The sequence below is a fragment of the Canis lupus genome, chromosome 27 (genome assembly GCF_011100685.1).
Source record: "Canis lupus familiaris isolate Mischka breed German Shepherd chromosome 27, alternate assembly UU_Cfam_GSD_1.0, whole genome shotgun sequence".
Classification (NCBI taxonomy): Eukaryota; Metazoa; Chordata; class Mammalia; order Carnivora; family Canidae; genus Canis; species Canis lupus.
This window is the reverse complement of record NC_049248.1, coordinates 45,782,791-45,802,449: the sequence shown is the minus strand read 5'-3', so window position 1 is coordinate 45,802,449 and position 19,659 is coordinate 45,782,791. Positions and strand designations below refer to the sequence as shown.

General features: G+C 43.8%; 2 protein-coding genes across 8 annotated transcripts in view; one reads left to right on the top strand and one right to left on the bottom strand.

Moving 5' to 3' along the window:
* The window catches only part of NCKAP1L (NCK associated protein 1 like), a 53,541-nt gene extending 51,088 nt beyond the window's left edge, over positions 1–2,453 (bottom strand). The window contains exon 1 of one of the 2 annotated variants that reach the window (XM_038577864.1): positions 2,323–2,453. The gene's annotated coding sequence lies outside the window, so the exon portion shown is untranslated. The remainder of the gene's footprint in view (positions 1–2,322) is intronic. The other variant, XM_038577865.1, reaches the window with a different exon arrangement.
* Positions 2,454–2,493: 40 nt separating this feature from the next.
* GTSF1 (gametocyte specific factor 1) lies at positions 2,494–19,426 on the top strand. Of its 6 annotated transcripts, none has more exons than XM_038577863.1 (9): positions 2,494–2,604; positions 4,770–4,814; positions 9,645–9,745; positions 12,229–12,355; positions 12,787–12,870; positions 13,332–13,395; positions 14,788–14,882; positions 16,011–16,047; positions 19,315–19,426. In XM_038577863.1, the coding sequence occupies exons 2-8, from the start codon at positions 4,799–4,801 to the stop codon at positions 16,025–16,027; spliced, it is 504 nt and encodes a 167-aa protein (XP_038433791.1). In that variant the 5' UTR covers positions 2,494–2,604; positions 4,770–4,798; the 3' UTR covers positions 16,028–16,047; positions 19,315–19,426. The 6 variants fall into 6 exon arrangements, with proteins under 6 accessions (XP_038433791.1, XP_038433787.1, XP_038433788.1 ...); XM_038577862.1 differs by lacking the exon at positions 2,494–2,604 and adding an exon at positions 3,163–3,181; XM_038577859.1 differs by lacking the exon at positions 16,011–16,047 and having other exon boundaries at positions 19,315–19,422.
* The last annotated feature ends 233 nt before the right edge of the window (positions 19,427–19,659 follow it).

The following is a 19,659-nucleotide window of genomic DNA, read 5'->3' as shown; positions in this document are numbered from 1 at the left end:
TTTTTTAATGTGCTAGGGCGCTGGTCTGTCTTTTTACTCATTAGTCTTTGTTTTTAACTTACAATTATTAGTTCAAAAATATGAGACATAACTTAGGGATAAACACTAGCATATCCTCGGAAGTAGCAAGGATCAGATTCAGCTGGGGCATTAATCCTAGCTAGCTCCTAGACTGACCCTGTAAAATTGCCTTGGTCTCTCATTGTTTTTCCCCTTTTCAAAATATATTCAACTGGCTGAAAAGCCAGGCTGAAAGAAAGCTCAGCAGGGATCCTAGATAAAGCAGGAACTTTCCCCGGTTGGAGATGAATGAACAAAGCATTTGAGAATAGAAAGAATAGAAGAGTGGCGCATTTTTATTTTACAGTCTCTGCCGAAAGACAGTTTGGGGTTTCTGTTTATTTGTTTAAAAGTTGGTGGGCTTGTTCACTCGTGCTAAACGGAACCGCTTTCTCCGATGAGGATCCCGTCACCCTGACAAAGCATCACTGGAGGCAGCGAAGCCTGACTCTGGATTCTTGTTCGGTACCCACCCCCCTCCGTCCTCTCAAGCCCCGGCTCTTCCTCAGAAATTTCAGTCTGCAGGTATCTGAAAAGTACTTAGGCGGTCACAGTAACAGTGTCAACAATTCCACCAGCTTACTGCAATTTAAAGCCTGAAAAATCACATTTCACTTCAAATCACATCGGCCCCACCAATCTGCATGAACGATGAGATAAATGCAGAGGTTTAGGATTCCAGGAAGGTTACTTTAAGATATTCCTAACAATCTGAAACTGATTTACCAAAACAGCAGCTTTCTCCAAAATGCTTTTGTGCTAAGCTCGCAGGGAGGCTTTCATTCTTAGCTATTATCTTTCAAAATGCACTTTAACAGCTTGCTCCTCCTTCACAGGAATTATCCGGGCCACTCAGGTGAAAGAACAGCTTTCCTAAATTCAAAACAGTGCCTAGGTCAGGGTTTCTCAGCCCTGCTTATTAGAATCATCTGGGTAGCTTTTTAAAAATAACGATGCCCAGCCCTTCCTGATTAATTGGTCTGGAACGGGAACTTGGCCTAGTACGTCTTAAAAGCTCCCCAGATGATTCTAATGTACAGACAAGATTAAAAACCACTAGCATGCAAGAATGGCTTGGGCGGGGTGTCTAACATCTCTTTTTAGGGTCTTAATATGAGCCAAAGACTATGAAGCATACTCTCCTCAGCCCAAGGGCTGCTAATCTTAAAAAAAAAAAAAAAAAAAAAGGGTAGGGGCATCTGGGTGGCTCTGGTCCTGGAACCCAGCCCAGCCTGCTCAGCAGAGTCTGCTTCTCCCTCTCCCTCTCCCTCTGCCCCTTCCCCGACCCCTTGGGCTCTCACATGGGCACTCTCTCATATAAATAAATAAAATTTTAAAAAAACAACAAACAGGTAACAATCCATGTTCACTAGTCTCATAAAAATAAAATGTCCCAGGGATCCCTGGGTGGCTCAGCGGTTAAGCGCCTGCCTTCGGCCCAGGGCGTGATCCTGGGGTCCCAGGATCCAGTCCCGCATCGGGCTCCCTGCATGGAGCCTGCTTCTCTCTCTGCCTCTCTCTCTGTCTGTCATGAACAAATAAATGAAATCTTTTAAAAATAAAATAAAATGTCCCATCTCCGTGACCCTTTTCACTAAGGTCACATTCAGCTCTTGCTATCAGGATGCTCGAAGCCCTAGGCCCTACACACCACCGACATGTTCCAAGAGCCCCAGCCACTGAGCACTCCGGCGCTCGCCCACACCGCTCCCTACCCCTGGGGCAGCCCAGAAATCTCGGTCATATCGTGTTTTCACTTCTCGGTTTTGAAGAATCGTGCGAGCAGATGTACCCGTAGCATCACCATCTTCCTTTATTTCTGTCTGACCTTCAAAGCCGCAGCCCCCTTCTCTTCCATGGACCCTTCCGAGGTCGCAGTGGGCCCCGCCGGCTCCCAACTCGTGCCGGTTTCCAGGCCTGGCCGTGTTCCGGGCATGCCACAGGGCCCTGGCACCTGCCCTGCCCCTGCCCTGTCCCTGCCCTGCACCTGCCCTGCCCCTGTCCTCCACCTGCCCTGCACCTGCACCTGCCCTGCCCCTGTCCTGCCCCTGCCCTGCCCGTCCTCCACCTGCCCTACACCTGCCCCGCCCCTGTCCTCCACCTGCCCTGCACCTGCACCTGCCCTGCACCTGTCCTCCCCTTCGGGCACCTCGGGGGCAAGAGCTACTGCTCCCACCGCGCGCATGCGCCGCACCTCCCCGGCTCCCCTCCCAGCAGGTGCTCCTAGATGCTACCACCCGCTCCTCGACCTCCGCGCCCTACCGGGCCTGCTAAGCGACAGCTGGGTTCCCTCGACCGGCGCCCTCCAGGCCCGCTCCGGCTCCTGCTCCTGCTCCGCCCGACGCGGCCCGACGCAGCCGCAGGAGAGCGCGAGGCCCGCGCGCATGCGCCACGCGCGGCCGCCACGCTGGTGGCAGGAGCGGCCGGGCCCAGGCGGCGCGCGCAGCCCCGCCCGACGTCACAGGAAGTGGGGCCCACGCGGCGCGTCAGGAGCGGAAGTGAGCGTTGCCGGGGCGCGGCCGTGGGGGAGCGTGTCCCGCCGAGGTAGGCCGGGCGTCCGCGGGCGGCGGGCGGGGGGGGCGTGGGGCCTCGCGGCGCCGAGGCCGCCGGGGTGGAAGTGGGCCGCCGCGTAGACCTGCTCTGGCTCCCGCTCCAAGGAGGAAGCGCGGCTGCTTCCCGACGGCCCCGCTCCGTGGGGACCAGGTCGGGGCCGCGGTCCGTCGTGGGCGCGGCGGAGGGGCCGGGAGCGTCCTTCGGCCCAGGCCTAGGCCCGGCGGGCGGGCGGCGCCGACCGTCCCTCCGAGCGGCCCAAGCTGCGCAGCGGGACTGCTGCCGCCTCCTCGCGGGCTCGCGTAGGCCGTTGGCGGAGCGCCCCGCACGGCGGGGTGTGAACGTCGACGGACGCGGCCTGAGGCCCCGGAGGGACGCGAACGCCCGCCCCCCGGAAGCGCGGCCGCGTGCGTCCGCCGAGGTTCCGGGGCCGCCACGTCACAGCGGGGGGCGGGGCCGCGGGGCTGCGGGGAGGGCGCAGGGCGCCTGCGCGGTGGGGGCGGCGGCTCCACGGGAACCTAGCTCCTCCCCGTAAGGATTACGTAACCGCAGCGCGGAATGGGGATCTTTGGTACTAGCGGGCTCCGGCCACCAAGGCCTCCCTGAAGTGGGCGGTTCTTTTTTCTTTTTAATCAAGATTTTCATGCATTGGGCAGCCCGGGTGGCTCAGCGGTTGAGCGTCTGCCTTCAGCCCAGGGCGTGATCCTGGAGACCCGGGATCGAGGCCCGCGTCGGGCTCCCTGCGTGGAGCCTGCTTCTCCCTCTGCCTGGGTCTCTGCCTCTCTCTGTGTGTGTCTCATGAATAAATAAATAAAATCTTTTTTTTTTAATGTTTTTCATGTATTTGAGAGGGAGAGAGAGAGGAGGGAGACCCCCGCCGGAGCAGGGAGCAGGATCTGGGTGGGGTGAGCGATCTCTCCCAGGACCCTGGGATCATGACCTAAGCCAAAGGCAGATGCTTAACTGACTGAGCCATGCAGGCCCCTCTGAAATGGACGGTTCTTTTTTCTTTTTTTTTTTTTTAAGATTTATTTATTTATTTATGATAGACATAGAGAGGCAGAGACACAGGAGGAGGGAGAAGCCGGTTCCATGCAGGGAGCCCGATGTGGGGATGTGGGACTCGATCCCAGGACTCCAGGATCGCGCCTTGGGCCAAAGGCAGGCGCTAAACCGCTGAGCCACCCAGGGATCCCCGAGACGGACAGTTAAGTCCTGACACTCAGGAGGCTTCCCTCCGTGCAGAGAGGGAATAAGTCCTCACTGGAGAGATTAACCAAGTCTCCCCGTTTCCATATAGGGGATTGGTGGAGGAGAGGGGAGGCGAAGCCCCGCTGGACTGGGGGTCACGCTTCTTGATCATGTTCAGAAAAGTCATGGAAATCGTATAAACTAGGGGCGCTTGGTGGCCCAATCGGTAGGGCGTGGGCCCTCAGCTCAGGTCGTCATCTCTGGGTCCTGGGACAAGGCTGTCATCAGGCCCCCTGCTCAGCGGGCAGTCTGCTGCCCCCTCGCCCCTGCTCATGCTCTGTCTCTCTGTCTCAAATAAATAAATACAATCTTTAAGAAGAAACCGTAAATCAGAACGTCTCTGGGCTTATTGGATGGATTAAGCGCATACTGGTGGACCTAGACGTCCAGCCTTCCCAGGTCCCAGGGGAGAACAAGACTGGCAGCCCGCCCATCCTGTATTTTTAGGAACTTGAGAATAGAGCTTTAAAATAATACCCTATTCCTAGGTTTATCCGGAAGTTTAAATAGTAGAATTCTTGTGATCTTAACGTGCCCCCTTTACTGTTAAATAGTATGGAATCCTAATGCATGGTAAACAGTGACAGGTCATGTCATGGCATGTCAAGTTTAGAGTATCTCTAAACTTGAAAGACAGTTTAAATTACTGGTCATATTTGGTTTTTCTTACCTGCCAGACTTAGAATTTGTTCCAAGAGTGTGTGTTACACAGTGATGTTAAAATGCTTCAAAGTAGTAAAGAATGCTTTAAAGGAGAGAAAATATTTAGGGGAGGGGAACACTCAGGGTTTCTTATATTGAGCTTGGGTAGCTTCGATTCCAGTTTGACTCCACTTTTTAGGACTTCTTCGGTACATTTCACTTTTCTGATTACCTGAAACACTGCTCTTTTTTTTCCCCCCCCTCAGCACTTGGATTCAGCTCCTTCGTTTCCAACATGGAAGAAACTTACAGTATGTACTTCTTATTGCTTTTAGAGAATAAGTTAAATTCCTTGCATTAAAAAAAAAAAATCCTTACACATAGACTTATGTCTCACAAGACTTTTAGCATATTGGGAAAGATTCACATTTCTCTCTTAACTCCCTTCTCTAAGTGGTAGTAGAGAAGTACCCAAATTTGAAATAAGATACTTGAAATTGATCCAGCTTTAGAAAAACTGCAGTTGGGGCAGCTGTGTTAAACTATACTTTTATTAAGTGAAACTTTATAATTTCTCAGGACTTTCGTTTCTCCTATTAAGGACGAGGGGATAGTAACCTCTGTTTTCTTTCTGTTTTGAGGACAGTATGATAATCATAGTAATGCTGATGTCCATGGAGTTTTGGGGATTAAAGAAATCCTAGGAAGAATTGTTATTTCTCAAGTGACTCAGGAACCTTAGATGGCCCGAAAAGTCAGAAGGGAACTAGCATCTAGAATCATAGGAGGAATCAAATGTAGGAATAAAAGCTGAAAAATTATTTCATTTAACATTTGTATTTTACATTTGGGAAAATAAAACCTGGATTAACTGATATGCCCAAGGTTACATAGTGAGGGACAGAGTTATATGTTGTTCATATGTAACACCATACTTGATATCATAGGCACTATCTTTTCTAGGCCCTGAGTTTAAGGAACATCTGCATGAATAGATGGATAGCAGTCGTCAGCAGGGCCTACTTTCTTACTTTGCTGTATTGTTGAGTCTCTTTGAAATTAATAAGTTACAACCAAAGGATATTTTTTAGTCCCATTCTACTTTCAAGGAAGAGTCCAAAGGAACCTTTGTCATCAATATATAGAAACTACATGGAAATAGTCTTTATTAAATATCTACATCAGAGGTTCTCAAACTTTAGCATGCAGCAGGATCACCCAGGGAGTTTGTTAAAACTAAGGTTGCTGGTCTTACCCCTAGAATTTCTTTTCTAAAAAAAAAAAAAAAAAAAAAAAAAAAAGAATTTCTTTTCTGTTTGTCTGGTTTTGGGGTTTTTCTGGTGGGGGATTGTTTGTTTACTCCCAGAATTTCTGATTCAGTAGGTCTGCAACCCAAGAATTTGAAATTCTAACACATTCTCAAGTGAGGCTGCTGATCTGAGGACCACACTTTGAGAATCCTTGATCTGAAAGAAGGTTGATTCTCCTCGGTCTTCCTTAGGGCTCTCTCCCCAACCCCTCTAATTTTTCTTAAAAATTTTTAATGTATACCTGGAATTCCCTGTGAGCTAGGTAGATTTATATTTATTCTTGAAAGCTTACCCTCTCTGTTAATAGAAAGCAACAACTCCCCTTTATGCCTTTCACTCTTTTCTGTTTCAGCTATAGTTTTTTCCTTAGAAAAATATCACCTGGGAGTTCTCAGAAATGCACAATCTCAGGGCCCCATCCCAGACCTACTAAATCAGAATCTGCATTTTAATACAGTCCGCAAGTGATTTAACACTACTTTAGAATATGCTTGACCCTTTTCCAAAATTGACCTTGAACTCTAACCTTAATCTGACAGATTCCTGAAGATCTCCAGCTTCTGTTTTGTGGCTGTACCTCTTAACTGATGATACTTTTGTCTGATCAAGTTCCCTATTTCTGTGAAGTTTCCTCTGTTTCTCACCATGAGTTTCAGGCCCTAAGCATCAGGAACATGTGAATCTATGCTTTTGGAGACAGCTTGTCCACAGGGCTTATGCTGTTTTCCAAGTTGTTATATTCCCAAAAAAGCCAAAATAGAATTTTTGATGAGTAGGTTGATAGTGTTTATTACAAGTATAAAGTATTTGTTAACTTTAAATGTAGGTGTACCTCAATGTAGCACTCTAAGGTATCTGCCCAAGAGAAATACTCCTAGTACACAAAGAAGTATATACCAGATTGTTAGTCACAGCATTATATATAATAGTAAAAAACTGTAAACGGCCTAAATGTCCATCGGTAGGAGAACCAATTAAGAATGTGTGGCACAGGGCAGCCTGGGTGGCTCAGCGGTTTAGCGCCACCTTCAGTCCAGGGCGTGATCCTGGAGTCCCGGGATCGAGTCCCACATCAGGCTCCCTGCATGGAACCTGCTTCTCCCTCTGCATGTGTCTCTGCCCGCACCCCCCACCCCCGCATCTCTCATGAATAAATAATTTCTTAAAAAAAAATCTCTGGCACAGGGACGCCTCAGTGGCTCAGTGGTTGAGCATCTGCCTTCGGCTCAGAGCATGAACAAGTCCCCCAAATCCTGCATCAGGCTCCCTACGGGGAGATTGCTTCTCCCTCTGCCTCTCTCTGTGTCTCTCATGAATAAATAAAATCTTTATTAAGAAAAAAAAAATCTATGGCACATCCCTATGCAGCACTGATATATTCCTGTTTGGGCTTGGTTTGGGGTTTTTGTTGTTGTTGTTGTTGTTTTTAATATTCCTTATATATACTGACATAGAAGGAGCTCCAAGATCTATGAAGTTAAAAAGCGGTGGAGGGGGTGGGGTTGGAGGGATTGCACCTGGCTGGCTCAGTTGGAAGAGCATGCAACTCGATCTCAGGGTCATGAGCTTAAGCCCTACATTGTGAGCAGAGATTACTAAAAAGTATAAATAAAAACAAAGAAATAAAGCAAAACGCATACAGGAAGTCCTGTCACATGCTACAATATGGATGAACCTTGAGAACATTATGCTAAATGAAATAAGTCAGTCAAAAAGACATACCCTATGATTTTACTTATATGAAGTATCTGGAATAGTCAGATTCATAAAAACAAGGAGTAGAATTAGTGGTTGCCAGGGATTGGGGAGAGAAGAGAATGGGGAATTGTTGCTTAATAGGTATTGAGATTCAGTTTTGCAAGGTGAAAAATTCTGGAAACTGGTTGCATAACAATGTGAATATACTTAACACTATCAAACTATACACTAAAAATTGGTTAAGATGGTAAATTTTATGTTCTATATATTTTTACCATCATTAAAAATTTTTAAATCAAAAGTAAAATAAAATTTTTGAAATCTAGAAAACCAGGTTAGAGTGAACCTAAGTTACCAGAGGCCAGGAGTTAAAGCATTATGGTAGGAAGCCGTGGTAATCAACTCTGGGATATGTCCCCGTATGGGCAGTATACTGTGTATGAATCGCAAGGCATGTCCAGTCTGTCAGCTACTGACATGGCCTAACATTTGCTCATGATGGAATGGATTAAATGAAGGGAAACTAATAAGAATTTTATCTTTAAACTCTCCCTGGGTATCCTGAAGCTTCAGAAATCTGAAAAGATTGCTGGTCAGGATGCGCCTGGTTGGCATAATAAACCTTCCTGTCCTCTAAGACTTTTCCTTCTTCTTCATTCTGTCCTTCAGGTCACCTTTCTGGCTCATTTGCATCACCATCATGGTTAGCAATTTATTCCATGTTTACCACTCTTCCAGGGAAACTGTCTGTTTCAATTCCCCACTGGCTTCTGGTTTTCATAGCAATCTCCTGGCTTATAAGCTCCTTATCAAATGTAAATTGTTTATCTTATTTCACTTTTATCATTGCCTTCAATGGTGGCAACAGCATTTTATTAGGTTGCCTCTTGTCCTCATACTCAGAATGTGCTTAACCATTTAATTTCCCTTCCTTAATCAAGCTCACTAAAATTAAAAAAAAAAAAAAGCTCACTAAAATTCATAAAGCCGACAGGCAGCTTTACACATTTAGAGAAACTTCTTTAGTAGCTATAGGGTTGAATGCTGGAAGTATAGTGTCCTAAGGGAAGTTTTAAATAGCATAATCTAGGTTAGGGGCTTGCTTTCACAGGGCAGTTCTATATGTCTGCAGTTGTCTTAAACTTAGGACGTTCTGTTTTTGCAGATTATTTTTTTATCTGCCCAATTCAATCATCACTAGATTAAAGAATTCTCTGGTTTTTCCTCATCTGTGTTCTAAACTGAGAAAAGTAATACCACCTATCTGACAAAGGTATTGGTTTCTTTTGAGAGGTACCTAGAGTAGCCAGGATCAGGAACTACTGACTTTAGTAGTAAGTAAAAGCAGTCAGACAAAAAAAATCATCTATCAAGCTGCCATAGAACTTATAACTGATTTAGAGCAGAGCTTATGAACTTTTTTCATGTCATGAAATACTAATAAATAGGCAGGAATGCTGGCAAAGAGGATTAATTACCCTCAACTTGCCCTAGAAGTGACTGGTGAAGGGTAAGATAAGAATAACCTTGAATTAGCAACTTCTAGGGGCACCTGGGTGGCTCAGGGGTTGAGTGTCTGCCTTTGACTCAGGGAGTCCTGGGATAGAGTCCTGCGTTGGGCTCCCTGCATGGAGCCTGCTTCTCCCTCTGCCTGTGTCTCTGCCTCTCTCTCTCTCTCTTTCTCTGTGTGTGTGTGTGTGCGCGCGCACGCGCGTGTGTCTCTCATGAAGAAATAAATAAAATCTTTAAAAAAAGAGAAGAAGAAGAAGAAGAAGAATTAGCAGTTCTAGAAGGGAAAAGGATATCATTTCATTTAACTTTATTGTTGTTTTCATTGATTACCCCTAGTATAAAACAAATCTATGCACAACCAAATACGAACTAAGATCCTATCCTGTGATAGCTTGTTTTGCTGTACTTAGGAAGATTTGGTGGTAATACAGTTTTATCTTCTCAGAGTTACATTTCCATGTTTAAATGTTTAGTCATCCTTTTTTAAGTTCCAACTTGTTGTTAGACTGTCTTTTCTATTCTTACAGAGTCTGTTGAAAAATCCAGTATGCCTGGAATACTGTAGTTTTACAAAGGCTTAAAGCTTAAGCTTCATGTTTATCCTACCTTTCTCTCTTTCAGTTGATTCTCTGGACCCTGAAAAGCTATTACAATGCCCCTATGATAAAAACCACCAGATCAGGGCCTGCAGGTTTCCTTATCATCTTATCAAGTGCAGAAAGGTAAGGCGTTATTTTCATAATTTGCCTTGTAATGACCTCTTAAGACTTTTAAAAAGTCAAATTGTGTAACTATCATATAATTTTAGCAAAAAATGTTTTGATTTAATGCCAGACTTGTTTTAGGAATCTACATTTGTGTTAAATGCCAACATTTATAGAAAGGCGTTTATTTCTTGGGTACATAAGTTTTTTCTTGTTTTCATTTTTTTCTCCCTAGTGACATAGTGCCCTCTATATACTCTTCTCCTTGTAAAACAGAGAAAACACTAATTTTTGTTAACAATAAGAAATCCCTCTTGCCGTGTGAATTTGATGTGTTCGTTGTCCTAATATAGATTGAGTGCCACAATACACTTATTTCTGATTTCTTTTTGTTTGGAATTTTAGAGAAATTGAACAGCTAGAGGTTAGCCTAAGAAAAGATTATTCCTATAAATAACTTTCTCCAAGTTTCAGTCTTTGATTGAAGCATCTTTGAGAGGGGCAAAAAGAACTGATAAAATTTTTTTCTCTGGTCACTCTTTTGTAGTCTTAGCTGATATAAACTACTTTAATGCTGGCATACTAATTGAAGCATTTTGAAGGGATTGTTAGAATATGGATGTTGGATCAAAGGCCAGAAGTCTGCAGGGATTTATGCTTGGACAGCATTTTTGGTATTTGATCCAAACTTCATACAATTCATGTATGCATTAGCATCCTTTAAAGGACGTTTCTCTTGCAATCCTAATGACATGATTATCATGCCATTGTTGATCATTTCTCCAGCTCTTTTAAATCTCTAGAATAGGGGCCCCTGGTGGCTCAGTCTGTTGAGTGTCTGCCTTCGGCTCAGGTCACGATCCTGGGGTCCCGGGATGGAGCCCCGGGTCCCTAATGAGCAGGGAGCCTGTTTCTCCCTCTCCTTCTGCATCCCCACCCCCCACCCCCTCTCCTGCTCACTCACTCGCTCTCTCAAATAAATAAAATCTTAAAAATAAAACTGTAGAGCAAAGATCACTTAAAGTTCAACCTGGATAATGTGGACCAGCAGATACCACCATGACTTCCTTCCTTAAGCTTGCAAACATGTCCCAAGGATAAAGGTTGGGAAGCCAAGCAATAAAAAGGCATTGTCTTTAACTCTCCCGTTTGTTCATTTGTTTTTTGAGAGCGAGCATTCGTGCACACAGGAGGGGGAGGGGCAGAGGAGAGAGAGAATCTTAAGCAGTCTCCCACCCAGTTCAGAGCCCCACCCAGGGCTCCATCTCATGACCCTAAGATCATGACCCGAGCCAAAATCAAGAGTCAGACACTTAACCAACTGAGACACCCAGGCGTCCCTTTAACTCCCCTCTTGTAACGCCCTTAATCTTCAACCACAAAAATCTTTGCATTGGAATGCTCAGTATCCCTTATGAAAATCATGGAGATAACTGCCCTCACAATTTTCTTCATCCTGTTTTTATCTAGCGTCCTCCCACTTCACATTATTTTTACTCTTTTGAGTATCATTTGTGATACATGTTTTGCTTCTCCTAATCAGTTTTCTGATTGCTAATATGCTTACTATAGGATTTGGATGATATTAAACACTTCAGTTTTTTTGTTTTGTTTTAAAATAAGGACTTGATCAGCAGACTCGACTCTCTCATTTAGGCTTTTCCTTAGTAAAATAGCTGAAATAAAGGTCAAATTGTTTGCAGCCAGCCTCATTTCAGGCATCGTTACTTTAAATAAGCGTTCCTGTGTTAATCCGAAAAATCATTGGTCTGCAGCTTCTGCAGCTCCCTTCTCACAGCTGTTTTCCAGCACTATTGTATGGCAATAGCAGGGGCACTACTGCAATGCAGACTAAGAATATGTTTTCGTTTTACTGTTTCCTGAATATCACCCTCCAGAGACAGCCAGAGAGCTCCACCATTACAGGCTGTGCTGCCCAGAGTCTTGGCACCCTGAGAAATATGCTTCAAATACCCAAACCTAGGGGCGTCTGGGGGACTTAGTCGGTTAGGCAGTCGATTAAGCATCTGCCTTCAACTCAGGTCATGATCCCACGGTCCTGGGATCGCACCCATGGCGAGCTCCCTGCTCCTCAGGGAACCTGCTTCTCCCTGTGCCCACCCCCCCACCCCCATTCATGCTCACTCGCTCTCTCCCTGTCTCTCAAATAAAATTTTAAAAAACAAATGAAACAAATACCCAATGCTGAATTCACTGTTTACTCCCATATAAGCCACTGTAAACCCAGTACCTGCATTGTCACTCTCTAAGATCATAAGAAAGAAGCTTACATTTTGATGATTTTGAGGTCATCTGTACAGTCCGTATGAGTGAGAAATAAGTTCCCTCTTAATTTTCTACCATGAGCTCAACCACCTTAGTTAAGCCACAAGTGTATTGAGAGATTTTAGGGGAGCCATTTATAGCATAAGGCTAAGCCACTCCCTTTGAATCTGAAGACATCCAGAGAATTGACAGACCCGTTAATGTTTGTTCCACAGAATCATCCTGATGTCGCAAACAAATTGGCTACTTGTCCCTTCAATGCTCGCCACCAGGTTCCTCGGGCCGAAATCAGTCATCATATCTCAAGCTGTGATGATAAAAGTTGTATTGAGCAGGATGTTGGTAAGACTAGCTGAAATGTGTCAGTCCTGGAGGTTAGCTCCTTCAGACTTGTATTGTGCTCCGTTGTCCCCTTGATTTTTGGCTTTCATCATTTCAGAAGAATAATACCTTTCTGCCCTTGAGTTTTTTATCTCCTCAATAAGAGGTTGTCAGGCTGTGTTTATCAGACTGTTTTCTCTTCTGAACAACCTGATCCATTTTACCAATAATTCATCTAAAAATAAAAATCTTTTTATTGCCAAAAATATGGTAACCAACTTTGTTTTTGTTGCTTTTTCTTCTGTCAGCAAGGGGATAAGACCTCTGTTGAGCTATGAATAGCATGCGTTTTTCAGAAGCAAAGACCTATTAGGCTACCCTGAAACCTTTTAAGCCACTTAAACCACTTGATGGTATCCCCTTCTTACAACAGAATCTTTATCATCTTGCAGTCAACCAAACCAGGAACCTTGGACAAGAGACTCTGGCCGAGAGCACATGGCAGTGCCCTCCTTGCGATGAAGACTGGGATAAAGGTGAAGTGTCTCTACCTCTTTTTCTTCAGTGTCTAAACCTCAGGTCATTTGCTATAGACAGAAGGAAGATTTTTCTTTTTTATGAGCATACCATGTTGTTCAGAATGCCTTATTTTTATTGGATCCCCAAACGAGCCCATTTGTATCGCTGTGCAGACACATGGAACGGCCTATCCCTCTTGATTGGAAAAAGCACTCCTTTACGTCTGTTTTTTTACCATAAATTGTGTCGTACCATCTGTGTTTGGTTGTTACTAGGCACGTTTATTATTATTTATGTTGCTTGCATTTATATCCTTCAATTAAATCCTTGCTTCTGTGTCACTTAGGCAGGGTACTTGATCAATTTTTACTTGCTTCTCTCAACTGAGGTGTATTATTTCCCACCTTACAGATTCAACTAGCATAAACCGGTGTTTTACCTAGGAGTGCCACAAACTCTGTTTTCCTTTCTTTGGCAGATCTGTGGGAACAGACCAGCACCCCATTTGTCTGGGGCACAGCCAACTACTGTGGCAACAACAGGTAAATGGAATGGTCTCATTCCCAGCACTGCCTCCCAAAATCCCAAGTGCTTTGTAACCAAAAGAAGCCACCAAAGGATGATTTGATGTCTTTCCTTAATGATGTTACTTGGTGGTAACTTAGTCTGGAAAGTTTTAATGGGTTATTTTCCTTATTTATTCCTCAAATCATTACAAAGGTCACATGCTTTGTGTTAATTGCTGTGGGAACACAAAAATACGAGCTTATAGTCTTGCAAGGGGGACAGTGGTACCCAACATTCTTATGTCTAAGTTGGAGTTTTTTGCTAAGTTGGCATTATTTTAAGACTTTGGAAAAATTCTCTAGCTACGCCATATGGATCACTTTTATTCTGGGTAATTAATGTCTAAGGGAAAAATAATCTTTCAAGTTCTTGATTTGAAATTGGGCAAGCCTGGGATGCCCGGGTGGCTCAGCGGTTGAGCGCCTGCCTTGAGCTTAGGGCATGATCCTGGAGTCCCAGGATCAAGTCCCACATCTGGAGCCTGCTTCTCCCTCTGCCTGTGTCTCTGCCTCTCTCCCTCTCTCTCTGTCTCTGTATGTTTCTTATGAATAAATAAATTAAAACAAAAATTGGGCAAGCCAGAGTACCTACCTACTGGGTAGGAAAGAAAACTCATCTCTTTTCCACTGATTTTAGGTCTGTTTGCATCTAAGTGTGGGGCTTCAACTCATAACCCTGAGATCAAAACCTGAGCTGAGATCAAGGGCCAAGACACCTGCTTAACCAACCGAGCCACTCAGGCACCTTGCTATCTAATTTAAATCTATGAGATTTCTCATTACTACTTCATCTTCAAACCTTAGAAGATCAAGTTTCAAATATTCAGAAATGAGAATGTTTATGGATTAGAAAATGAAGAAACAAGATGCTACACTTCATTTTTCCCCGAGTAGAATGCTTTTCAATTTTTATTTCTTAGCTCCTAAGATAAGTTATTAATTGTACGTGTACCTTATTTTGTTTGTACACTAAAATAGAAAAACTTAAAGATGAATTTTTAATATTACAATTTTAATTTTACCTCAGTTCTGTGAGATTGATTGCCTTCGGTTTGATCACCTTGGCATTTTATTTCACTTCTTAAATTTATTGAGCGAGTTGATGAGCCTGTCATACAACCGAACAGTAGATGGCATTGCTGTTTATCTCAATTTCTAGTAAATGAAAATGGTTAGACCCATGTTAATGCTTGTACAGAAAAGGGAGCTTTTCAGAGAAGTAGTAATCATTCTAATTATGTTTACATTTCAGAATGTAGTTTGCTGTTTTCCCCCAAATTACAAAAAATGCATTTTGATGGTCTTGTGTGTGCCTGCCTGAAGACTACAGATATGCTGGCATAAGCAAATTTGTCTTTATTTTTGCAGCCCTGCAAGCAACGTAGTCATGGAACATAAGAGTAACCTGGCTTCAGGCATGCGTGTTCCCAAGTCTCTGCCGTATGTCCTGCCATGGAAAAACAGTAAGCGAGATACAGGCGAAATGCTTTTACTCCTCATTGTGCTAAATACAGTTGGTCTTGATAACTCAAAGACATACTCAGTGGGCACTCATCTCACTCACGTGACCCTGAGAACAAGTGCCTCCTTGGATTTTGCATTCTTAGCACCTCACTCACTTCACTCCAGTCTTGGCCCTGGTTAGTAAGAGGAAATTATGAGTAGGAAAATACAAGACTGCAGAAACCAAAAGAATATTTTCAAGTTGGGGTGACCACTGACATCAAATACCTTGGGTAACGTTGGGGACCAATGAAAAGCCTACTGATTTTGGGTAGGAGGAAGAGTCATCCCTGATGCTCAAGGCATAATATCAGTAGAAATTGGATTGCAGAGACTTGAAATGAGTAGAAAGAAAATGAAAGTAATAAGTAATAGGAACTAGCATAAGAATAGTATTCCGATGTCTTCCCTAGACCTCAGAGGCCGTGCCGACCAAGGAGGTACTAAATTCATATTATATCACCCTGATAAATTCCCACGTAGGGAACACCAAGATACTATCATTTTTATTTAATATAGACTCTCCTTAATGTTGTCCCCAAATTCAGATTCCCTTGATTTCAGTCCTTGCTACTGTTTGAGCTAATTTTTTAGGTGGCTAGAGGATTCCCTTTAAAACATTTCCCTTTGGATACTTGTATTTCCCAAAAAATGAGATCCCCAAATCATATGCCTAAAGGCTTGATAGGCAATGTACTGTTCTTTTCCCAGGCTCTTGAGTAGAATCCAATCACTAATTTTATTTTTTTTTATTTTTTTTTTTTTAAATTTTTTATTTATTTATGATAGTCACAGAGAGAGAGAGAGAGAGAGGCAGAGACACAGGCGGAGGGAGAAGCAGGCTCCATGCACCGGGAGCCTGATGTGAGATTCGATCCCGGGTCTCCGGGATCGCGCCCTGGGCCAAAGGCAGGCGCCAAACCGCTGCGCCACCCAGGGATCCCCAATCACTAATTTTAAATTCTTCCACGTCTGTATTGTAATTCAGTATACCCCAAGAATAAGTCATTTGTGTTCAGTAAAAATAGGGGAAGAAGTGATTTTCAATTGTCATGGTGTGTTTATTTTGAAATATTTCTACTCCGTAGATGGAAATGCACAGTAACGGAATATCTATCTCATCAAGTAAGTGTTTCAGTTTCATTTCACTATCTCTTCAGATGGTAGCAAGATTTGACTGGACATAAAGCAATTTGGGTCCAATTTTCTTTCAGATTAGGGTACCAAATTAAAGCTTTGTGCGTGCCTGTGTTTTTTAAGTATATAGCTTCTGTTATGGCTTTACACGCTAATGAATAGGCATTTACTGGTTAAATTAGAATTCTGTTAACATGCCAAGTTGCTTTCCTTAACGTTAGTACACATTGCCTTTTTCCTTTTCCTTTTTTTTTTTCTATCAAAGTTGCATTCTAGATCTATCATGCCTTTTTAATGGACTGAGATTAATCAGACAGCTGTGCTTCACTGCTCTGCAATTCTTTCCCTGTGCAGTACAGCTTAACACTCATCAAAAAATTCATACTCTTTTTAATGAGCAGTTAAAAGTTTGGGGTCTCTAAGAAGCTTGCACTGTTGACATTATCTAAATATTTGAGTTAGCCAAGTCTCACAAAATGTATACGAAGAGACCAAAACCTCTTTGTTTTTACAAACGAAGCTTTTCCTTGAGGTAACCCTATATACCTATGGCAGACCCAAAGTTGATGCTTCAAATGCTGTTTTGGCTGAGGTTGTCCAGCCGTATCGCTCCTGACAAAAGGAATATTATTAGGGTAGGAATGAGACCACATCCGCACTGTCTTGCTGATAGTAGGCCCTCTGTGAAAATTTATTTAATGAGTGAGTAATTGGCCTCTTGCCTTCCAGTTCATTCACTTCCCCTGCAGGGTGAAGCAGATGGATCTCCTGAGTTAGGATTCATTTACACCAAAACTGATATTTCTTCTAGTGAGCAACAGAAAAGAGATTCTAAAAGTAAACACCCCTTAGCTATGAACAGTAATGTTTATGAGTTGCTTCTAGGTGCTAGCCATTGGTTTTGACGTCAGATTGTTAAATACATCTGGAAACCAGAAAACTGAATTTGGCCCCAGAAGGGAAAGAGATGCAAAAGCACTGGGGTGTGTCAGGAAAGCACACACCAACCTGGATGGATGGTGAACTTTGAATCCTTCTCTGACACACTGCACACAAGGTGCTTGGTTCTCATAAAGTAGGGATTGCTACCTAATAAAAATGGTCTAGGGGCACCTGGCTGCTTTAGTCAGAAGAGCATGTGACTCAACGATCTCAGGGCCATGAGTTCAAGGCCCACCTTGGGTGTAGAGCTTACAGAGGGGGAAAAAAAAAACGTTACTCTATGGGTGCCTGTGTGGCTCAGCCGGTTAAGGGGCCAGCTCTTGATTTTGGCTCAGGTCATGATCTCAGGATCCTGCAGTCAAGCCCTGCATCAGGCTCCCTGCTCAATAGGGAGTCTGCTTTCTTCTTCCGCCCCTCTCTCTGCTCACATGTGTGCACATGGTCTCTCTCTCTCTCGCAAATTTTTTTTAAAGATTTATTTACTTATTCATGAAAGAGAGGCAGAGACACAGGCAGAGGAAGAAACAGGCTCCATGCAGCGAGCCCGATGTGGGACTCGATCCCGGACCCGGGATCATGCCCTGAGTCAAAGGCAGATGCTCAACTGCTGAGCCACCCAGGCGTCCCTCTCTCAAATTTTTTTTTAAGATTTTATTTACTGAGAGACAGAGGCAGAGACACAAACAGAGGGAGAAGCAGGCTCCATGCAGGGAGCCCAATGTGGGACTCGATCCCAGAACGCCCGGATCACACCCCAGCTAAAGGCGGATGCTCAACCACTGGGCCATCCAGATGTCCCAAATAAATCTTTTCATTTATTTTTTTTTAAGTTCATTGGAAACGGAAGCATATTCGTGTTTTATTTCCCAGAAAGCTTAGACCGTGTTTTTTTTTTTTTTTTTAAGATTTTATTCATGAGAGAGAGAGAGAGGCAGACATAGGGAGAAGGAGAAGCAGCCAAAGGCAGACGCTCAACAACTGAGCCACCCAGGCGGCCTCCAAATAAATCTTTTTAAAAAACAAGTTACTCTAAGGGGCGCATGGATGGCTCAGTCAGCTAAGCAACTGACCTTGGCTCAGGGCATGATCCTGGGGTCTTGAGATCGAGTTCCACATAGGGCTCTCTGCTCAGTGAGGAGCCTGCTTCTCTTCCTCTGCCTGCTGCTCCACCCATCTGTGCTCTGTCAAATAAATAAACAAAATCTTAAAAAACAAGGGGTGCCTGGGTGGCTCAGTGATTGAGCGTCTGCCTTCGGCCCAGGGCGTGACCCCAGGGTCCTGGAATCAAGTCCCACATCGGGCTCCCTGCATGGAGCCTGCTTCTCCCTCTGCCTGTGTCTCTGCCTCTCTCTCTGTGTCTCTCGTGAATAAATAAAATCTTTTAGAAAAAAAAAAACAAAAACAAAAACAAACAGAAAAACCCAAGTTACTCTTAAGAGCCTAGGAGAAGCTTCTGTCTCTAACACCTAAGAGTAGACACTTTCTCTCCTTTGGAACTTCACTCTTCATGTATCAAACCCCATACATGCTGAAAATGTATTTTTCTGTATGACCCCTGGGGATCAGGAGAGAAAAACTATCCTAGGTTAGGTAACAATCTTTAAAAGCCACAGACCTTTTTATCTCTTAATAAAAATAAAGTATCATTTTTTGAATGCCCGTTGTTGCAGAATTCTCTAGCTTCTTTGGAAAGATAGGAAAGAAATAGAAAGTAGGGCTTATTCTCTGAAGGAACTTCGGTGTGGGTGGAGATTTTTTTTTGAACGCACATACATGAACAGTGTTTGTTCACCTTGCACTTGATATGTTTTATCTCAGTGTGTTTTTATCAAAAATCCACTTTTTTACTAGATAAGTATCTCAAACCAGGTGATAGCACATTAATTTTTATTCTCCTAATGTATGTTGCAAGAGCTCAGAAAATATTACTGAATTACTGAGTCGACAGAGCATATGAGAAGAGAAAAAGATCAATGTAAGTTAATTGAAATTAATCCAGAATTGTCTGGAGGAGCCGGTCGTATGCATAGTCAGTTCTGATTTTCTTCTCACTTGTGAAACTCTTGACATGAGGAGTGTTCATTGATCTCTGTAGAATGTCTTTAATTCCATCAACAAGTTTCTGTGTGCTTCGTGGTACTGAGGGGCTGAGGGTCGGAGGCACCTGCTGTTCTAGATGAACAGCAGCACATTCTCCCCGCTGACCAGGAGCTGGTGCCCGGTTACAGTTGTGTGACCTGTTGTCAGATGTAGCTGCTGTTTTTATCACTGAAAGGAACTAAGAACTCTTCTTTTTCTCTCATTTCCTTACAGATGCCAGACCCTGGAAGATTCTTGCTTCTTCCTGCTACCAGTGGGTTCTTCGGGGTGTTTTTCCTCCTAACCTAATTATAGAAAGATAAACTGTCTGTGACTTTCAAACTGACAACTACCTTTTTTTCTCCCCTCCCTGCTCTGAGTCTTTGCGCATTTGATGCAAGAAAGAACCTCACACTCAGAACTGTTTCAAATAAAGCATCCACATAGATAGCTTGATAGTTTGGTTAAGTACCTGCAGCCCCAAGAGCAGAAATCACATTTCATTTCACATTAATGAAACATAATTATTTGAAGTTATCTCAAAAGGATCCAGCTAAAGCAGGCAAGAAACACAGGGGT

Coding starts and splice junctions, on each gene's coding strand:
- GTSF1 (XM_038577858.1), top strand. Junction 12,871..13,331: donor CGATGAAGACTGGGATAAAG/GTGAAGTGTCTC, acceptor TTTCTTTGGCAG/ATCTGTGGGAACAGACCAGC. Junction 13,396..14,787: donor AACTACTGTGGCAACAACAG/GTAAATGGAATG, acceptor TTATTTTTGCAG/CCCTGCAAGCAACGTAGTCA.